The sequence below is a fragment of the Schistocerca piceifrons genome, chromosome 5, assembly GCF_021461385.2.
Source record: "Schistocerca piceifrons isolate TAMUIC-IGC-003096 chromosome 5, iqSchPice1.1, whole genome shotgun sequence".
Lineage (NCBI taxonomy): Eukaryota > Metazoa > Arthropoda > Insecta > Orthoptera > Acrididae > Schistocerca > Schistocerca piceifrons.
Genome location: NC_060142.1, coordinates 664,982,170 through 665,001,941, shown reverse-complemented (window position 1 = coordinate 665,001,941; position 19,772 = coordinate 664,982,170). Strand labels below are relative to the sequence as shown.

Below are 19,772 nucleotides of genomic sequence, written 5' to 3'. Positions count from 1 at the left end.
CTCCTTTCAGCTACTCTTCATCACCTTCATTTTTCCTCTGATTATCCTTCTGCTATATTCTTCAGTAAGTATGTATGCTGTCTATTCCTTTCACCACGTCTTCAAAGCCTTCCTTAAATTCTTTTTTCCTGATTGTTTCAGTAAAAGAATTCAATGTTAACATCTGCAATTGTTATGTTACTGTCTGCCACTTGTAAAGGGCTCTGGACTGTCACTGAATGTCCTCTCTCTTACAAAAAAGTCAAATTTTCTACAGATGTCATACATTTACGTACTCACCATACTGTGAATTAATCACATGTTGAAAAGCTCATTTTGGTACCTGACTTATTAATGAAATATTTGAACTGTCTATGTACTGTATAAACCCATAGAATTTCTTTATACATTAGGTTAAGTGCAGTTCATTAAAACATAAAAAAGCAAATAAATTTATTCACCAAATTAGTAACTATTTTACTGCAAATAATAATGTGTGGACAATAAAATTAAAACTTTCATTTACCATAAGAAACTTAGGTGAAAATTCTGAAGTTCCATTTTCAATTTAATTTTGAAGGTATAGCAACACACAGACAACTTTGTGAAATATTTATGGATGAAATTCCTGAACTGAAATCCCAAGTTTCTCCTTTACAGTGTAGAAATAGTGTAGCTGTGATGTTGAAAAACAATTATTGCTATGGTAATGATGTCATATTGAAACTAATATTGTTAGATGCTCAAATATTTAGAGACTCTATTTAATTTAATGCATTTTCGCACTCTTCTGAGGAAGTCAGCAACTGAACACAAGTAGGAAACAATCAGTTCAGCACACAAAATATTTCAGATTTTTACACTTGTCACTACACATTTATGGTTAGTAACTTTTCTTACTTTATTGCTACTGAGAAGGAAGGAAAACAATATTGTTGTTTTGCAGCATTCATTTACTAATAAATGCAGTTCACATTAAAAAACAAATTACTGATGAACACTTCAGCACGGAAAGACTCCTTGGGCAGTTTTGCATATATTTAAGTCAGACTGAAGTCTGTAAGGTTTTCCACAATATCAAAATGTGCTGTGAATCCAAATATTAATGTTATACAGCGTTTTAAAACGTTAAGATATTTTGCACCTCTCTCTTGTCCTCATACTGAGCCACACATTAAAAATGAGTGTTGTAATAATCCTAAAATTACCTTAGAAAAATATGTATGTTTAATGTACATGTACTTTCACAAACTTTCATGACTAGCACAATAAATTATTTGTACAATCTTTACAAATGATTACAGAAAAAGTGCTCATTGAAATGAATGTGTGTCCATGCAAGCAGCTCTGCAGTGCGGTCATATCCCTGTTGCTAATCATTAAGCAAATTCTAAAGACACCTGCCACAACAGGGAAACCTCATGGTTTCATACCTTTAGAGAGTGACCCCCCTCTCTCCCACATGCACACACCCAGAAAAAGAGAAAAAGGAATGAGGAAGAGAGAGAGAGAGAGAGAGAGAGAGAGAGAGAGAGAGAGAGAGAGAGAGAGAATGCCCACACTGTTCTTGATACATGAGCACAAGCTAAAATTCATTGAAACTTGCTGTAATGTCTTTACAAATTATTAGTTCTTTTCCTAACATGAGAAATCTTTCACTGGGGTAACTTTCAAACTTCAGCCTTTAACTATTCATCAATGCATAGCAAAGATGAATTTTTGGGTCTATAGTCACAATTCTAGAACAGGGTACTACTGTATGCTAGTTTGACACCCAAATAAAGAATGTAACTATATGTGGCAGTATGTACTAACAGCAGGAACTTCCACCAAGGCACACCGTAACATAAGTTAGTCACTGCCCGAGAGGAATTCCCTTTCAAGAGCAGCGCCCATCATATTCCATTCCCCATCATCTACTTCATCGGGAGGCTCATCACTTCCATCATTACTTGCACTCTCTTCATCTTCTGGACTATCGACATCCAGATCACTTGGCACCTTTTCCCCACGTCTGAATTTGGCACATGGTGAATCCTCTAGGAGATCTTCATCATCTTCAAATGCCTCCTTCGCTCGTCTTTTCTCTCTCTTAAATTCTTCATGGTGTTTCCAGCCATGCGGACTTTCCGCTGCAAATAAAAAAATTACTACTGTTAAGAATCTGATGATATACTACTGCCACATTAGTAATATTATATAATTACCAGCAATAATTTTACAATCACAAGGTGAAAAGTTTTAGACTCTGCACAGCGATGCCACAAAGATTGCTTTCTTTTTGATGGATGGGTAACATAAGCTTTATTGTATTCTGTAATATTTTCTCAGGTGTCAAGTATGTTTTCAGTTACATATATTTTTGTAGAATCATGATATCAACATTATAGTCAGTGAATAATTTACATATATCCTTTGACAAATTCCCTTTGTTGAACTGTATGAGGCAGACTCTGAATCTGAAACTTGCTGCTGCTTTGCTCTGAAAGTGCTGTGGTTTGCATGTATCAGTTAATGAGTGTAAATTTCGAACATAATATTTATCAATAAATTTTATACAAATATGTGCAGATGCTTCTTGGAAATAATGAGTCTTCAAGGTATCAAAAAATTAACTTTCCGAGAAGTAGGCAATAAAGAACTACTGACAGCTGAACTAAATGGCTTAGCAACCAATCAATATACAAACCACCTGACATATCTGTGCCATCACTTCTGACTTATTTCATCTAGTTAGGGGATTAATAGCCAGCATTCATCTTGTGGAGATAGAATGACAACATGGAGTGAATGATAAAATCTATGTCGCAATTTTGATACAGAAACCAAAACATTTCCGTCTGCCTAATGGCAAATTGTTATAAATTTTTAACTGGTTTTCTTTTCCACAAACATCCTTGTTGTCCCTCTGGACCATTCATTCAAGAAAGGTTTTAATTTCCCAAACAGTCAGCATCATCCAACACGGCATCAACCGAAAATCATTCCAACATTAAGACACATGCTACAATAAATCTACCCAAGTGATAAATGAAGAGTATCAAACATCTGGTGATCTACTAACAGCTAAAAGAACCCTAATAGAATTAAACATTGACAAAAATGAGAAACAGAAAGAACTAGTTTCTCACCTAAGGAAAAAGGCATGGATGGCATTACCAAAAATTGGTACTACATTAAACAGTTGTCAAAAAGAACAGAACTTCATGTGAGAACACAATCTGAGAAATTTCACATACATCCAGCCATCAAAACAAGAAGAAAGAAAGAGACAGATGCCCCCCCCCCCCCCCCCCCCCACACACACACACAAACTCTCACTCTGAAGTTAGTCAGAGGTGAAAGAACACAATGAAAACTTAAAACCCTTACTTGTGTGTTCCTCTGTTGACCCAATGACATTGTCAGTTATGATTGCGGTGGGCACAGTGTCACTGGGTTTCACTGTGAATCAATAGAAACGTGTCATCTGTCGAACGAAACGCATTTCTTGTTGCACCAGGTCGATGGTTGGACACTCACACAGCGTCACCCAGGCGAATGGCTGCTTGGATATAAACTGTGCCCCAGATGCAGGCCAGTGAGGGCAGAGTTATGCTATGGGACTCAGTGAGTTGGGCTTTCATGAGATCTGTGGCAGTAATCGAATGAATCATGACAGGAGTCAACTATGTGAACATTACTGCAGATCATCTGCATTGCTTCATGCTTGAAATCTCCCCATATGGTGGCAACATCTTCCAGCAGGATAACTGTCCGTGCCGCAAGGTCAGTATCATGCTACTGTAGTTTGAGGGGCATTACAGTCAACTCCCACTGACGTCTTGGCCAACAAATGTGCCTGATCTGTAGCCTTCTTCTTCCATTGGCACTACATCCCAGGATGGGACTTGGCCACCTCAATAATTTTCTGTCATTCCTCTCTGAACTTCGCCATGCACCTCCAGTTATGGCAACCAACTCTGGCAGCGTCCTCTTCAAGCTCGTCACTCCATCTCAACCTAGGTCATCCTCTTGCTCTTCTTCCTCCAGGTTCACTGCAGCAGGCTTTCCCTGTGGGATCTGTCTCATCGAGTCGCATTACATGTCCAGCCCATCTCAGTCTACACAGCTTTATGAACTTTACCACATCCTCCTCCTTACAACAGTCAAAGTTCATAATTTCTTCACCTTCTCCAGGTCCCATTTTCATATACAGGTCCAAAAATCCTCCTCAATATACTTCTTTCATGTGATCTCAGCTTGTTTTCAACCTGCTTCGTAATTGTCCATGTTTCTGAGCCATAAGTAAGTACTGGGCATATCATCATTTTGTAAAGTTGGCACTTAGTCCCTCGTGACATAAGCTTGGATTTAAAATGTCACAACATTCCAAAGTAGCATCGGTTAGAAGCACTTATGCGAGGCACAATTAATCACAAAGGTATCACAGATCCTTCAGTTAAAACTATGGAGGCTCAATCTGATACGAGAGATGTGGGCCAGACTCAATCGACTAAGTATGATTTGTACACAATATCCTAACAGACAAATAACAACGCCGCAACTTTCCTAACTGTCTTTGTGTCTGTTGAGCTCATGAAAAGAATACAGAACACCTGGTCAAAGAATATCCTCCACAGAAACATCCGGAAAAACTTCAAAAGAAAAAAACATCTTCAACACTCAACCAGCTAAATGTCCATGATCAAAACCTCCATATTGTTCTTTTGAATTTCTTTAATAGCTGTTTTATCCTATGAATAAACAAACAAACAAGCAACTAGGATGGGAGTTTGCTTTGTATCAGTATGAAATGACTCTTCAACATAGTTGAATTTCCTACCTTTCCCAAGTTTTTGGAGATATGTTTAAAATAACACACCAACCGTTATTGTCAGTTTTCAAGTGTTGGAGACAGAACTAAAGGATTAGAATCTTTCTGGTGTCCAATGTGACAGGACTGTCAAACTATTCTTACAGTCTAGGTTTCTGAAATACATTTGTCTTGTTTACTGCATTAGAGATGGTATGCTTGCAATTGTAGTATAACCACTTACTCAGTGATGTTGCTATTGATTTTTATTCATGTAAATTATTTTGCTGTTTGTATGGTTCCCTTCTACACAGAAGGGGTCTCTTTTCCATTTCTATCATTTGTATTAGTATCGGAAAATCAAGTAACAGAAGATATCAAATTAGGTATGTGTTAGTGTCATTACTATTCTGATAACATTAATTTCTCATTTAATGCTACAAAGAATGGTATTGCGGGGAAGGTTGCATGCTTAAAGCAATTAGATTACAAATCATTTTACACTAAAAAATCGTATGAACTAAGTTACACAGGCCACAGACATGGCCCTGGTCTTCAATCAAAAATATTACCTGTAAGTGACCCCGAACTACTGCTGCTGCTGTCATCCTCATGCCTGATCTTGGGAGGACTACCACCCAGAATACTGTCATCATTTTTATCATCTTCATCAGTGTCTGCCTTACTTTCACCTTCAGAGTCACTTTCACTCTCCGATTCATTGAAGATATCTTCCACTTCGCGGTCCATACTCGCAATATCCTCAGATGAAAAAGACATCAAGGGATTGATAATTTCCAAGACACTGTCACCAGACGTGCTCTTCTGTTGTCCTGAGGAATCATCTGGAGTTAACACATAACTCGGAGGAACACGAGTAGGTGAAGCACAGTGAGCCGGTGGATGACGACGAGCAGAGGTGCCGCGGCCCAGCGGGAAGAGACGCTCCTCGACATGTTCCCAGCGTTCTGCACACGCCCAGAGCCAATCGGGAGTGACGAGGAGAATATTATCGTGCCTCCTCTGCACTGCATTCACCTTTGCAGTGCCTGGGCGAACAGCAACCAAGTGCGTAGTGTAATCTGTCAGGTCGGGTGTTACCACAGCGCCCAATTGTACTGCCACCTACAAAATGATGGGAGAATTACACTTATTGGAGAGACTCTTAGTAGACACATAAGCCTGTAATATGTGTACATAATGACAACTGCAGGAATCCCTCTATAATTACTGTAACAGATACACTGATGTCAAGCACTCATGTTTTAACAAAAGCCCTGTTACACTGAATTACACAACTGTTTCAGTGTATTAGTGATGCAGCACACCAGGGTATGAAAATTAACATTTCTACAAAGTATTCAAAAAGAGTGAATGGTTAATCCACATTGAGGCTTTTTATGATAAGTAACAAACGTCATACACAGATGTATGTACTGTTCTCGGATTTCCATCCAGATGCAGTCTTCTTTGTAACATGATATTTTGACAGCTTACCTTGCCATCATCTTCAGGTAATATCTGAAGAATGAGTTTCTTCGCTACATCCTGCCTCCATTATACTATGATTACTCAGCACTCCTTCACCCACTATAGACCGCATGACGCATTGGGTGGAGGGGTGGGGTGGTGTGTTTCTGGATGGCATTGCCGAAGGTTGAGTGGGAACCCCAGTATAGTGTGCGCAGAATATCGTGTGCGCGGATGGTAGGGCATGCTTGCGGAGAGTGGTTGTGGTGGGGACTGCGGACAGGCCAAGTGCCGGAGGGTTTGGTTTTGTTTTACTTTAGGCTGCAAAAACAACTGGGGTCATACACACCCAAGTCAAAAATATAGAACACAGTGACAGAGAGGAGTTAAAAAATGACAATATATCAGCCCCAATTGATATAAGAGAAGACAGCTAAAAACAGGGACGTGGAGAAGGTGCAAGAAAAGACACCATACAGAAATGGAGGCCCAAAACTAAATATTAAATGGCCTTTGCCATATTGCTTTGTCAGTTAAAAAGTAAAACGTGGTTGACAGCCCGCGCTTCATTTGCTAAGATGGCCGATAACTCAGAAGGCAAACTCAAGCAGGAACGTAGACGGTTAAAAAATGGGCATTCCATCAGGAAGTGGCAGATAGTTAAAATTTGGGCACAATGTGTACAAAGTTGTGGGGGAGCACCACTTATCAAATGACGATGGCTAAAAACGCAGTGCCCAATACGCAACCTAGTTAAAATGATCTCCTGGTAGGAGGGCCAAGAGGATGTCATCCAAGCTGCTGGGAGAGGCCTAATAAGCCGGAGCATATTCCTGTGAAGGGAGGACCATTGGTGATGCCAAAGGGTCACCACCTCCAAACAGACGGCAACATAGAGATAGTCAGAGAGAATATAGTAACTAGTGTGCTGAGGTTCAAGGACTCCAGCCTTGGCAGCAGCATCAGCAGCCTCGTTTCCTGGCAGACCGACATGACCAGGAACCCACATAAACAGCACAGTGGCTCCACCAAGAATGAGCAAGTGACTGTTTTCCTGGACCCATTGTACTAAGGAATAGGCAGTGTACAGCACAGATATCAAAAGACATGGGTGTCAATCACGAAGGCATGCCTGACACCAAGATCAGTCCGAGAGCCATCAGCGTATACAAAGGTACTATCATGGAGATCCATGCGAAGGTTATGAAACTGGAGGTGACAGACTGAAATTGAAGGTGATAGAGCGAGGCAAGAGTAGTGTCCTTAGGAAGCGAAGGTCAAGGTTAACACGGGCCACTTCACAAAGCCAAGGTGGTGAAGGGTTCACACCCATCGGGAAAGTTGCAGGTAGTGTGAAGTTAAGCAGCCAGAGCAAGTACTGAAAGCGGACTCCAGAAGGTAACACAGAAGTGGGACGCACCCCATACTGGCGATCAAAGGAATCACCGAAGAAGGAGGCATAGGATGGGTGGGCACGCATGGCAGACAAACGGCATGCATACCTGCTGAGGAGAAAGTCACGGCGATAGGACAGTGGTAGGTCAGCAGCTTCAGCATACAAACTCTCAACCAGGATAGTGTAAAAGGTGCCAGGGGCCAAACGGATGCCACGATGGTGGATAGTGTTGAGATGGCCTAGGAGGGATGGGAGGTGCAGGCGCATAAACAGGCGCCCATAGTCGGGTTTTGAACGGACAAGAGACCAGTACAAAGTGAGGAGGGTGGTTTGATTGGCACCCCAGAAAATACGATTGAGGTCACGTAGGAATTTGAGGGACTGCGTACAGCGGGCTGCAAGGTAGAACACATGGGAGGACCAAGAGAGTTTCCTATCGAGCATGAGCCCCAGGAATTTTACAGCTTCAACTAACAGAAGGGCAACAGGCCCAAGACGTGAAGATGGAGAGAGAAACCATTTGTGCCACCAGAAATTCATATAGACAGTTTTGTCAATGTAAAAACGAAAGCCACTGTCGATGCTGCAGGAGTAAAGATGATCAAGACAGCGCTGAAGATGCCGCTCAGTGAGACAGGTCCGTGGAGAACTGCAATAGATGGCAAAATCGTCTACAAAAAGAGAGCTGGAGATGCCAGGAGGGAGATAAGCCATTATAGGGTTAATGGCGATAGCAAAGAGGACAATGCTCAGGATGGAACTCTGCGGCACACCGTTCTCCTGGCTAAAGGTGTCTGACAAGACAGACCCCACACGCACCTTGAAAATCTCGTCTTTTACAAATTCCTGAAGGAAACAGGGTAGGCAGTCACGGAAGCTCCACATGTGAAGAGTACAGAGGATACCAGTTCTCCAGCAGGTGTTGTAGGCCTTCTCCAAATCGAAAAACACAGCCACAGTCTGGGGTTTCCCCAGAAAACCATTCATGACATGGGTGGACAAAGTAAGAAGATGGTCAACTGCAGAATGCCATGCTTGAAGTCCACATGGTGCAGTCGTTAGTAAATTGCAAGACTCGAGCCACCATACCACCCAGGCATGAATCATACATTTCATCACCTTGCAAACGCAGCTGGTGAGAGAGATGGTGTGGTAGCTAGTAGGAAGATTTCTGTCCTTACCGGATTTAGGTATAGGTATGACGGTGGCTTCACGCCAATGTGCAGGAAATGTGCCCTCTCCCCAGATGCAGTTGTACGTGTTAAGCAGAAAATGCTTGCCCACAAGAGAAAGACGCTACAACACCTGAATATGGACAGTGTCCAGCCCCGGGGTGGAGGATCGGGATGAACTAAGAGCCTGATCTAGCTCCCTCATAGTAAAGGTGGCATTGTAGCACTCACGATTGGGAGAAGAGAATGATACCACTGAGCCTCCTCCGCTCCTTTCCGATGGAGGAAGGCAGGGTGATAGAGGGAATAGCTCAAAATTTCCGCAGAATGGTGGCCCACAGTGTTGGAGACAGCAATAGCGTCCATAATAACATTGTTTGCTACTTTCAATATGGAAATTGGCGAATGGATCTTAGTCCCAGAGAGCTGTCGGAAGTTGGCTCACACTACAGAGGAAGGGGTGGAACTGTTAAAAGAACTAGTGAATGAAATCCAGCTAGCTTTTTTGCTATCCTGAAGAACGCGACGACACGTTGCACGCATCTGTTTATAACGAATGCAGTTAGGCAGGGTACGATGACGGTTAAAAATGCGGAGAGCACGTCTCCATGCGCAAATTGCGTTGCAGCATGCCTCAGTCCACCAAGGGACTGGGACATGCCCCAGGAAAGAGGAAGTGCGAGGAATGGAATGTTCTGCAGCAGTAAGTATAACGTTTGTGAGATAGTCCACCTGGTCATTACAACTGGGAAAATACTGTTCTTCGAAGGTCGCCAGGGAGGAGTAAAGCTTCCAGTCAACTTTAGTAAGCTGCCATTTGGGTGTGCACGCAGGTGGGGGTAGGAGTCAGAAACAGATAGCACATGGGAAATGGTCGCTCAAAGAGGTGTCGCAAAGAATGGACCACTAGGGACAATGGGCAAGCTGGGCAGTGCAGAAGGATAGGTCCAAATGAGAATAGGTGTGCGAGGAGTCGGAAAGGAATGAGGGTGCTCCACTGTTAAGGCAGAAGAGGTTCAGTTCACTAAGAAGATCACCCAAGAGGGCACCTCTCTGACAGGTTCTGGGAGAACCCCAAAGGGGATGAGTCACCAAGTAGTAGAAATGGGGAGGGGGGGGGGGGGGAGGGGGGTAACTGCCCAAGAAGCTGATGTAAGTGTGCCCTGGTGACATCGAATGACGGAGTGACATAAATGGTACAGAGGGACAAGTCATGTGAGAAGGGAAAAGGCAAATGGCAACAGCTTGAAGATGGGTAGTCAGGTAGATGGGTTGGCAATGAATATCATCCCATATGAGCAGCATGACGCCCCCATGAGGTAGAATGAGCTGAGAAGAAATTTGAAAGCTCAAAGAGGTTGTGGGGCGGCAATTTTGTTTCCTGAAGGAATGCCATGAACGTTCCATTGGAGGAGAGTCATGATGAGGAATAGATGAAAGGCTGTCATCTCAGCAGCTGCCGAGTGATAGCCTGTGAAGAATCGCTGCTACAGGGCACAGAAGCAAGAGGATCCTGCTCCATGGCGTCCACAGACGCACCAGCTAGCTTGTGCTGTCAGTCTGTGGAGACCAATACAGAAAAACAATTCGTGGTGCGCACCGGCAACACGGAGGTCAGCCGGGCTATCACGTGGCAACAGCAACGAAGAGGATCTTCGCATCGGCGAAGGAGAAGACCGTTTGCCTTTGTTGGACTTCTGCGATCCTTTCCTGTTAGTAGAGGAAGACTCAGGTGTTGTTTGGCTCGAGGGGCATAGGAAGTCTTCACGGCAGTATTCTTTCCGTCCTTTCCGGCCTACTGGTTGTGTAGCTGGTGGTTCGCTCCTTGAGGCAAGAGTTTGATGGCTTTTTGCACAGCTGGAAGCAAGTGAGAGACCTACACGTGAGCAGTTACTTTTTTCGCCTTCAAATGCATCTTCATGTGCCTTGATTACTGTCAGTGCTCCCTGGGCAACTAATTGGTCCTTTCCAATTGGGCTAACTTTCGAAGACGGCGATTTAAAATAATTCCAACAGCGATACAAAATTAACAACAATATGAAACCCTATACAAATGGCACTGTTCAGAGCCGACCTGGAAACGTGCTCAGAATATGTCAACTGAATGTTGAGGGACTGTCCAGAAATAAGGGCAAAATACTATCTAAAATTTCGAGAGAGAATAGGGCGGACGTCTTAGTGCTGCAAGAGACTCACACTGAAGATGACAACGCTCTGTGGAAGCGAGGGCGCATCCCAGGCTATAAATTAGTGTCCCAAATTAACCATCCTCAATATGGAGTTGCCAGCTTCGTCAGCAAAAACTTAAAGGATGTCTCAGTTATTCTCAAGGAGAAATCAGACAAAGAAAACGTGATGATAGCGGTGATCCGGATCGGAAATATAAAAATAGTAAATATCTACAAACCACCGAGTAGCACTTGGCGCAAACAATTCCCAGTGCTAGAACATCCTGCAATATATGTAGGAGATTTTAACAGCCATAGTTATGAGTGGGGCTATGCCGAAGAGGATGAAAATGGTAGAAGTCTGGCAGAATGGATGGAAGCAAACAACTTAAAGCTCCATTATGATGCAAAGGGAAAAGGCACATTCAGGTCTCGAAGGTGGGGTACAGAGAGCACACCTGACCTCTGCCTGTCAACTATGGACCCTTCGGAGAGTAGTAGCGGAAGCCAACATCGCCCCATTCTCATCTCCTACGGGCTACACATTCCCCCAGTGCGATCTGCCTCTGTATCACGCAGGAACTTTCAAAAAGCAGATTGGTATAAATTTTCTAAATTGCTGGATGAGTCAATAAAACAGGTCCCTGCACTTCCAAAATCATACTCAAAGTTTTTAAATATCGTAATATCTACTGCCAAAAAGAGCATACCCAGAGGATGCCGGAAAGAATACATTCCTGGCTGGAATGAAGAGATCAACCAGCTGTTTAACCAATTCAAAGAAAGTGGAGACTAAGAAACAGCTACGAACCTTATGAATTCCTTGAACGAACAAAGGAGAGAAAAATGGCATGAAGAAACAAGGGACCTCGATTTCACACACTTCTGTAGAAAAGCACGGATGCTGATTCACAAACTTGGAGAAGACCCTTCCCACAACAGAGAGAACTCAACGGTCTCATGCGACTCAATCACCAGTCACTTAGTGAGAGTTTCCAAGGTTCCTACAGATAAAGCAAATCTTCGGCAAGTAAGAAGAGGGCTTACGGAAGTCAAGAAATCTCTGCAACATAACCCGGAATTCCCTTTTCCATTTACAGTCACTGAACTAGAGACAGACCTTAAAGATACGAAAAGTAGAAAAGCTCCAGGTGTAGATGGGTTTTACCCTGAATTTTTGGTGCACAGTGGACCAGTAACACGCCAGGGAAAGAGGGAACAGCTGCAGAACACTTCCATCCAATATCTCTACTTAGCTGTGCTCACAACCTATTGGAAAGAATGATTCTAAACCAAATCCATGATCAAATTAATGCTACGATACCACTTGAACAAGCTGGATTCAGACCTTATAGAAGCTGCTGTGAATAAGTGCTCTCCTTGACTACTCACATACAATCAGGATACCAAAAGAAACTTAAAACTGGAGTAAGGTTCACTGACCTGTCAGCAGCTTATGACACGGTCTGGCACGAGGGCCTATTATTGAAATTTTTGAGAGCAATACCTAGCAAAACTCTAGGCAACCTCTTAAGTAACACATCAAGCAATAGGCGGTTTAAAGTACATCAAGGAGAAGAGAAAAGCAGATGGCATGTACTCAATGACTGATTACCTCAGGGCTCTGTTCTTGCTCCAGTGTTATTCAACCTCTACACAGCTGACCTGCCGAATTTGACCTGCTGCAAATTTCAATATGCAGATGACCTGGCAATTTCATATCAGAGTGAAGACTTTTCTGAATGTGAAGAACACCTAATGAACAGCCTTACTAAATTTTATGAGCATTTTGAGACATGGCGACTGAGACCAAATGTTTCTAAAACCGAGGTAAGCCTGTTCCACCTCTCTAAACGCCTTTCATCAGCAAAGATCAGTCCACAGTTCGGCCCTCTTGGCACAGTCACATACAACGAAAACCCTAAATACCTGGGAGTCACTTTGAACAGAACTTTAACATACAAAAAACACATCTTCAACTTTTGTAGTCCTGTCTTCCTCAGTTGCGTGTAATATTACGGCATATTGATGATTTTTACTTTTAGACCGTCTGACAGCAACTGAATAAAACACAATTTTAGTGCCATACGCGTTTCGCCTTTATTATCTGCTAGGTATCATCAGTGGCCTGGAATATGTACATATGTTTGCTATTTAATTTACATTTTTGTCACTGTACCTATAGGTTATTAACAGTTCTGGTGGTTGATATTTCCTATTAAGCAGTAATGTTTTGAACTGTACTTACAGGTTGCGTGGACAATTTCTTACATATTATGCTCCTGCTGCATTTTTGGTGTTGTTGTTCTTTTTATGAATGTCAATTTGCGGTTTTTTTTCCCACGTTCCACAGCACTATGAACTGAATGCTTGTTTCAATGCAATGTTTTGCTTTCTATTGCCGACTGTCAAATGTTTTTGCCAAACTTTGTGTAATTACTGAAGTATCTGTGATCTGTTCGTGTGTGTGTGTGTGTGTGTGTGTGTGTGTGTGTGTGTGTCCAGAAGGTGAAAGGAGAGAGTTTTTTTGTTTTATCTTATCATTTCCTTTATTAAGTGTAGTAGGGAGCCTGTGCTGATGTGTGTTTGTTCATTTATCACGTTTGTTTTCTGCTACGGCTTTCTGGATGTGGAAGTTTTCTTGTGTTTATATAAGATGTTTGTAATGGTTGCTTATTCTCATTATTTTCATTTCTTGTTTCATGTTTTTAGGATGAGGGTTATGGTGTTTTAAATGTTCTGCAAATGTGGAATGGTTTGTTTCATACATCCAACATCTGATATGTTTCCAGAATGAGATTTTCACTCTGCTGCGGAGTGTGCACTGATATGAAACTTCCTGGCAGATTAAAACTGTGTGCCCGACCGAGACTCGAACTCGGGACCTTTGCCTTTCGCGGGCAAGTGCTCTACCACCTGAGCTACCGAAGCACGACTCACGCCCGGTACTCACAGCTTTACTTCTGCCAGTACCTCATCTCCTACCTTCCAAACTTTACAGAAGCTCTCCTGCGAACCTTGCAGAACTAGCACTCCTCATATCAGCGCACTCTCCGCTGCAGAGTGAAAATCTCATTCTGGAAACATCCCCCAGGCTGTGGCTAAGCCATGTCTCCGCAATATCCTTTCGTTCAGGGGTGCTAGTTCTGCAAGGTTCGCAGGAGAGCTTCTGTAAAGTTTGGAAGGTAGGAGACGAGGTACTGGCAGAAGTAAAGCTGTGAGTACCGGGCGTGAGTCGTGCTTCGGTAGCTCAGGTGGTAGAGCACTTGCCCGCGAAAGGCAAAGGTCCCGAGTTCGAGTCTCGGTCGGGCACACAGTTTTAATCTCCAAGGAAGTTTCATCTGATATGTTCTTTGTATCACGTTTGAAAATTCCTGCATGTCATGCCTATGAATACTGCATCACAACTTTGACATTCAAGTTTATGGTTGGTTGGTCGTTTTTGGGGAAGGAGACCAGACAGCGTGGTCATCGGTCTGATCGGATTAGGGAAGGATGGGGAAGGAAGTCGGCCGTGCCCTTTCAGAGGAACCATCCCGGCATTTGCCTGGAGTGATTTAGGGAAATCACGGAAAACCCAAATCAGGATGGCCGGACGCGGGATTGAACCGTCGTCCTCCCGAATGCGAGTCCAGTGTCTAACCACTGCGCCACCTCGCTCGGTTTCCAAGTTTATATATTCCTGATTGTTGGAATTTGTCCGTCCTGGTAGCTGGCTGGCTTAAGTGTGATTGGAGGGTTTGCCCAGGCTTATATGCTATTTTGAAACCCTGTCTCTTTAGGATGTTTGCAACTCTGTGTTTGTTTATGTGTGTAGGTCATGGTGTACCATCTGGTTCTTTTCTGTGTGGTGTTGTCATTGTGTATGTATGTTGAGTGTGTTTGTAAGTTTTCCGATTGTGAGTTCTCTTGTATTCTGGAAATGTTGTGTTTGTTTTGTATTTGTGTTTTTATTTTTTGATTGAGCCTGTGTACCACATGTGTGTCATACCCGTTGTTCCTAGCTATTTGTATGATTGTACTCATTTTTTGTTCATAGTTTCTCTTGTTGAGTGGGATTCTATTTACTCTATGTAACCTGTGTCTTAGTGCTGCAAGTTTCTGGCTGTGGCGGTGGTTGGATGTGGAATGTATTATTGTGTCTGTGGCTGTTGGTTTTCTAAAGATGTTAAATGTATGTTTGCCATTTTCGTTTTTCATTGTAATGCCAAGAAAATTTATTTGATTTTCTTTTTCAAGTGTGAATTTTATGTTCTGATGAGCTATGTTTATTTCCGAATGGAGTTCATCTATTTTTTCACTTGACTCATCTACCAGACAAATAATGTCATCCACGTATCTGTACCAATATACGATTTTGAAACTTTCATTAGTGGTTATCTTTTCAAATATCTGATTTTCTAGATGACTGATGAAAATGTTTGCTAGTGTTCCTGATATTGGGGATCCCATGGGCAGTCCACCATTTTGTAGATAATATCCTTTCTCAAACTGAAAGTAGTTTTGTTCAGTTGTCAGTCTGAGCATATCTGTTATTTCTTTTATTGCGTCTGTGGTGAAAATATGTAAGAAATTGTCCACGCAACCTGTAAGTACAGTTCAAAACATTTCTACTTAATAGGAAATACCAACCACCAGAACTGTTTATAACCTATAGGTACAGTGACAAAAATGTAAATTAAATAGCAAACATATGTACATATTCCAGGCCACTGATGATGCCTTGCAGAAAATAAAGGCGAAACGCGTATGGCACTAAAATTGCATTTTATTCAGTTGCTGTCAGACAGTCCATAAGTAAAAATTGTCAATATACCGTAATACAAAAAACACCTTTCCAACTTGGCCAAGAAGAAACAAACAGAGTGAACCTTGTGAGGAAGCTGGCAGGCAGTACATGGGGAGCAACCACATCAGTCCTCCGAGGAGCATCCCTTGCACTGGTATACTCTGCAGCAGAATACTATGCACCAGTTTGGCTCCGAAGCACCCACGTAGTGAAGGTAGATGTCCAAATGAACTCAGTTATGAGAGTAATTAGTGGTACAGTCTGGTCTACACCCACTTGCTGGCTACCAGTGCTTTCAAAGATCTGTCCACCAGACCTCCGTCGAAAGGCTGCTCTTTACAAACTCCGTCAGCAAGTTTCTGAAAACAACTTGATCCCTCTTCATGACGATGTGCTATCACTGCCCAGGAAATGCCTCAAATCTAGAAGACCAGCACATGAAATGGGAGCCCAAATGCTATCCACAGGATTCGACCAGGACGCAGAGTGGAAACGTGAGCGGCAAGCTACAAGTACCCGAAACCACAAACTTGTAGACACTCCAACAGTTCCAGTTCCAGGCATCCACCAACCAAGGAAGGTGTGGGTGCAGTTAAACAGATATTGGACTGAAGAGGGTAGGAGCAAATGCAACATGCACAAATGGGGCTTTTCAAGTGACAGTGTGTGTGACTGTGGTGACACCAAAACAATGAGCCACATTGTGAATGAATGTCTAATCAGAAGCTCCATCAAGCATCCCACGAGGCACTCCACTGTATCAAATCCATCAACGCCCTAGTGTAGTCTGAGCCGTTTTAAAACTTGTGTACTGTATATAATTTCACATGTTCAATTTTATATAAATTTCTTTGTTTTGCTAAATGTGTGTTACTGTAATTGATGCATACGACAATAATAATAATAAAAACAGCTGGAAGTGGGGATGGCGATGCTACCTCGATACTGGGCGATTTCACAACCTTAGAGCTGAAGCTGAGGTTGCACGTCTGCGTGGCCATATCCTTCACGGAGCGAGGGGTAACGAGAATCAAATTATAGGTGCCAGACAGGAGAACGCAGAATTTGCAACTAGCTAATAACTTGCGAGCGACTGGGTAAGGCACTTTTTCCTTTACCTGGATCTCTTGGACAGCCTGCTCATCAATATGCATGACACAATCCCGAGAGGAGGCGGCATGGCCACTGTTGCAGTTGACAGCGGGGAGAAGGAGGGTTGGGTTGTTTTTAGGGAAGGAGACCAGACAGCAAGGTCATCGGTCTCATCAGATTAGGGAAGGACGGAGAAGGACGTCGGCCGTGCCCTTTCAAAGGAACCATCACGGCATTTGCTTGGAGCGATTTAGGGAAATCGTGGAAAACCCAAATCAGGATGGCCGGACGCGGGATTGAACCGTCGTCCTCCCGAATGCGAGTCCAGTGTGCTAGCCACTGCGGGGAGAAGGAGGCGGACAGTCGCCCTCGTGCGCATCCCTACCACAGGTTACACATTTGGCTGGATGTCGACAAGACGTTCTAGTGTGGTTGAAATGATGATACCGGGAGCAGCGCATTAGGTTTGGAATGTACAGTCGGACTGTGATAATTTTGAAGCCTACTTTGGTCTTGGACAGAAGCACCACTCTATCAAAGGTGAGAAAAAGAGTGCGCGTGGGCACTAAGGAGGACTCTACCTTTTTCATTACATAATGGACGGCAATGACACACTCATCAGACAGATAAGATTGGAATTTGGCCTTGGTCAGATCGTCAAGCAGCCTAGGGTAAATAACACCACGGGGAGAATTCAAGTCCTACGGGCCTCGACACGAACAGGGTAGCCATGGAGAAGCGACGCAGTAAGCAGTTGTGCTTGAGAATCAGAAGTAGTCTCCAAAAGCAAAGTGCCATTCCACAAACGAGAGCAGGATTTCACCGTGCCAGCAACTGCATCAACACCTTTCTGAATAATAACTGGATTTACCGTGGCGAAGGACTGACCTCCTTCAGTATGTGAGACCATGAGGAACGGTGGTGCAGCTGGAAGGGTCTTTGAATTGTTAGCCTCATTCTGTTTATGTTTTCTAGACATTGATTGTGAAGATGATTGGCTCACTGCGTGAAAGTCCCCATCATTGCCAGTGTCTCCGATGGTGCGCTCCTTCGAACTGCATGCTCCCTTCACATGGGGGCGCACCTGCCTTGGTCACCTGCCAGGTCACAACCTGCCAGAGGAACCAATTGGCAATTTGGGAAGCTTGCAGCTCAGGCAATCACCCCTCCCTGGCCCTGGCCTGTAACAGGTGCAAACCGTACCTGTCGACCCGGGGCTGGGAATTACGCGTTATTCAGTCACCCATAACGTGTCAGTTGTGTGGGTTGGCCTTCAGGAGCTTACAGGGAGGAGGAAGAAAAGGAAGAACCTCAAAAGCCAACGTGGAGGAATGAGAGGAGAAGGGAAACAGGGAAAGGAAAAGGGAGGGGAAAACAGTGGTGAGACTGTTCTTATGTCAGCGACAGACAATGCGAAACATTCGCAATAACACCCGGGACATGTTCCCCAAGGAAGAAGAAAAAGAATAGCAAGAGGATAGACATGCAGCACAGAAGGGAAAAGATGCTGTAAAGGCTGGGGCCCCGTGGTAGCCAAGCACGAACCCGCCAAAGAGTGGCGAGCCCCCTGGGTGGAGTGCTGGGGGAAAATGCCATTCTAAACTGAAGGCTACACTCAATTATTTTTGTAAATATTAAGCGGGGCCCCTTCACGCCCACACTTGCATTGTGACCATTCAAAAAGATCTATCACCTCAGCTCTTATCAGTATCTAAGAAGGAATTCCGCCGAAAATGCAGTGATTTATTTTCGCCTGGCTTGTTAACATTTGTAACTTTCAGCGAAGCGTCATGAGCTGCTGAGTAAAACCTACACATTTCTGTTGTTGCCATGTTAAAATTTGCTTATTTTGCCACAACTCGGTGGAGTTTACACAGTCTCACCTCACTAACATGTTGCGCAGACGCAATTGCAAGAGAATTCTGAAACAGTGGTTTATTAACTTTATTAAGCAAGGAACTGAGGAAAAGGAAGGTCAGCTTCTTATGAAAAAAACACATCCTTAGTACAAAATAAACGTGTAATGACTTGGCTTATGTTGTTCCAAAATACATATCATTTCTCGTTTCACCAACTATTGATGACCCTTAAAAATTATATTCCTTCATCAAGAAAGTCTGCAGTTAGTGGAATAACACATTGGATAATTAAGTTTTGCATAATAACCGTACAGGAAAATACTGTCCTCTTTGTGCGCTATATTTTGCCAAAATCTCATTGCAATATCTCACACCGTTTATGAAATATGAAGAATGTTGTGGATATTTCACTCTGGTTTTATCTCTGGTGTGGAACAATCGCAGATGAGTGTGCTAAGTCAAATTAATTTTCTTGAGATCCGCACAAATATCACAATAACAAATGTTAGTTAAATGATGTGCACATCATAATGAACCTGATATACAAAGCAACAAGTAAAGCAAAAATGATTTTTTTTTTACCAAACAGTTTCTGCAAAATCTGTTTGAGAAAGGCTGCAGAGTGTGCACGTTGATTCTGCCATCGCCAACCGACTGAAAGCTGGCAAAGACTTATTGGCCTCCCCTTCTGAACAAACAAATGAATTTGCGCAGCACTTTGGATGAAAACTGGTCACTGCGCATTGGCCTTCATATCCTGCGTGAACTGTAACTCACTGCTTCTGTAGCCCCAGTCAGCTGAGCCCTGGATCCCTAGCCTTGCTTAGGGTGTAGCCACTGTCTGTTGGTCTGCCCACTGGCCACTCAAATTTCAATATAACTGCCTTCAGAACACTGTCCTAAGCTGATGAGGCCTGTCTTAACACTTTCGTTTCTTCATACCTCACTGAGTCCCCTGTAGCCCTGCAGTGTTTTTTATAAGCAGATAACAGTACAAATTGTCAACCTGTCAGGAAAGCTTAAAATTATGCATCACACTCACATGTCTAAAA

General features: G+C 43.2%; 1 protein-coding gene across 1 annotated transcript in view; it reads right to left on the bottom strand.

Moving 5' to 3' along the window:
• Positions 1 to 628: 628 nt before the first annotated feature.
• Positions 629 to 19,772, bottom strand: part of LOC124797964 (RNA polymerase II subunit A C-terminal domain phosphatase) — a 70,441-nt gene continuing 51,297 nt past the window's right edge. The window contains exons 7-8 of the mRNA XM_047261127.1: positions 5,347 to 5,899; positions 629 to 2,111 (exon numbers count right to left, since the gene is read on the bottom strand). Coding sequence (XP_047117083.1) covers positions 1,831 to 2,111; positions 5,347 to 5,899 — 834 coding nt within the window. The 3' untranslated portion in view covers positions 629 to 1,830. The remainder of the gene's footprint in view (positions 2,112 to 5,346; positions 5,900 to 19,772) is intronic.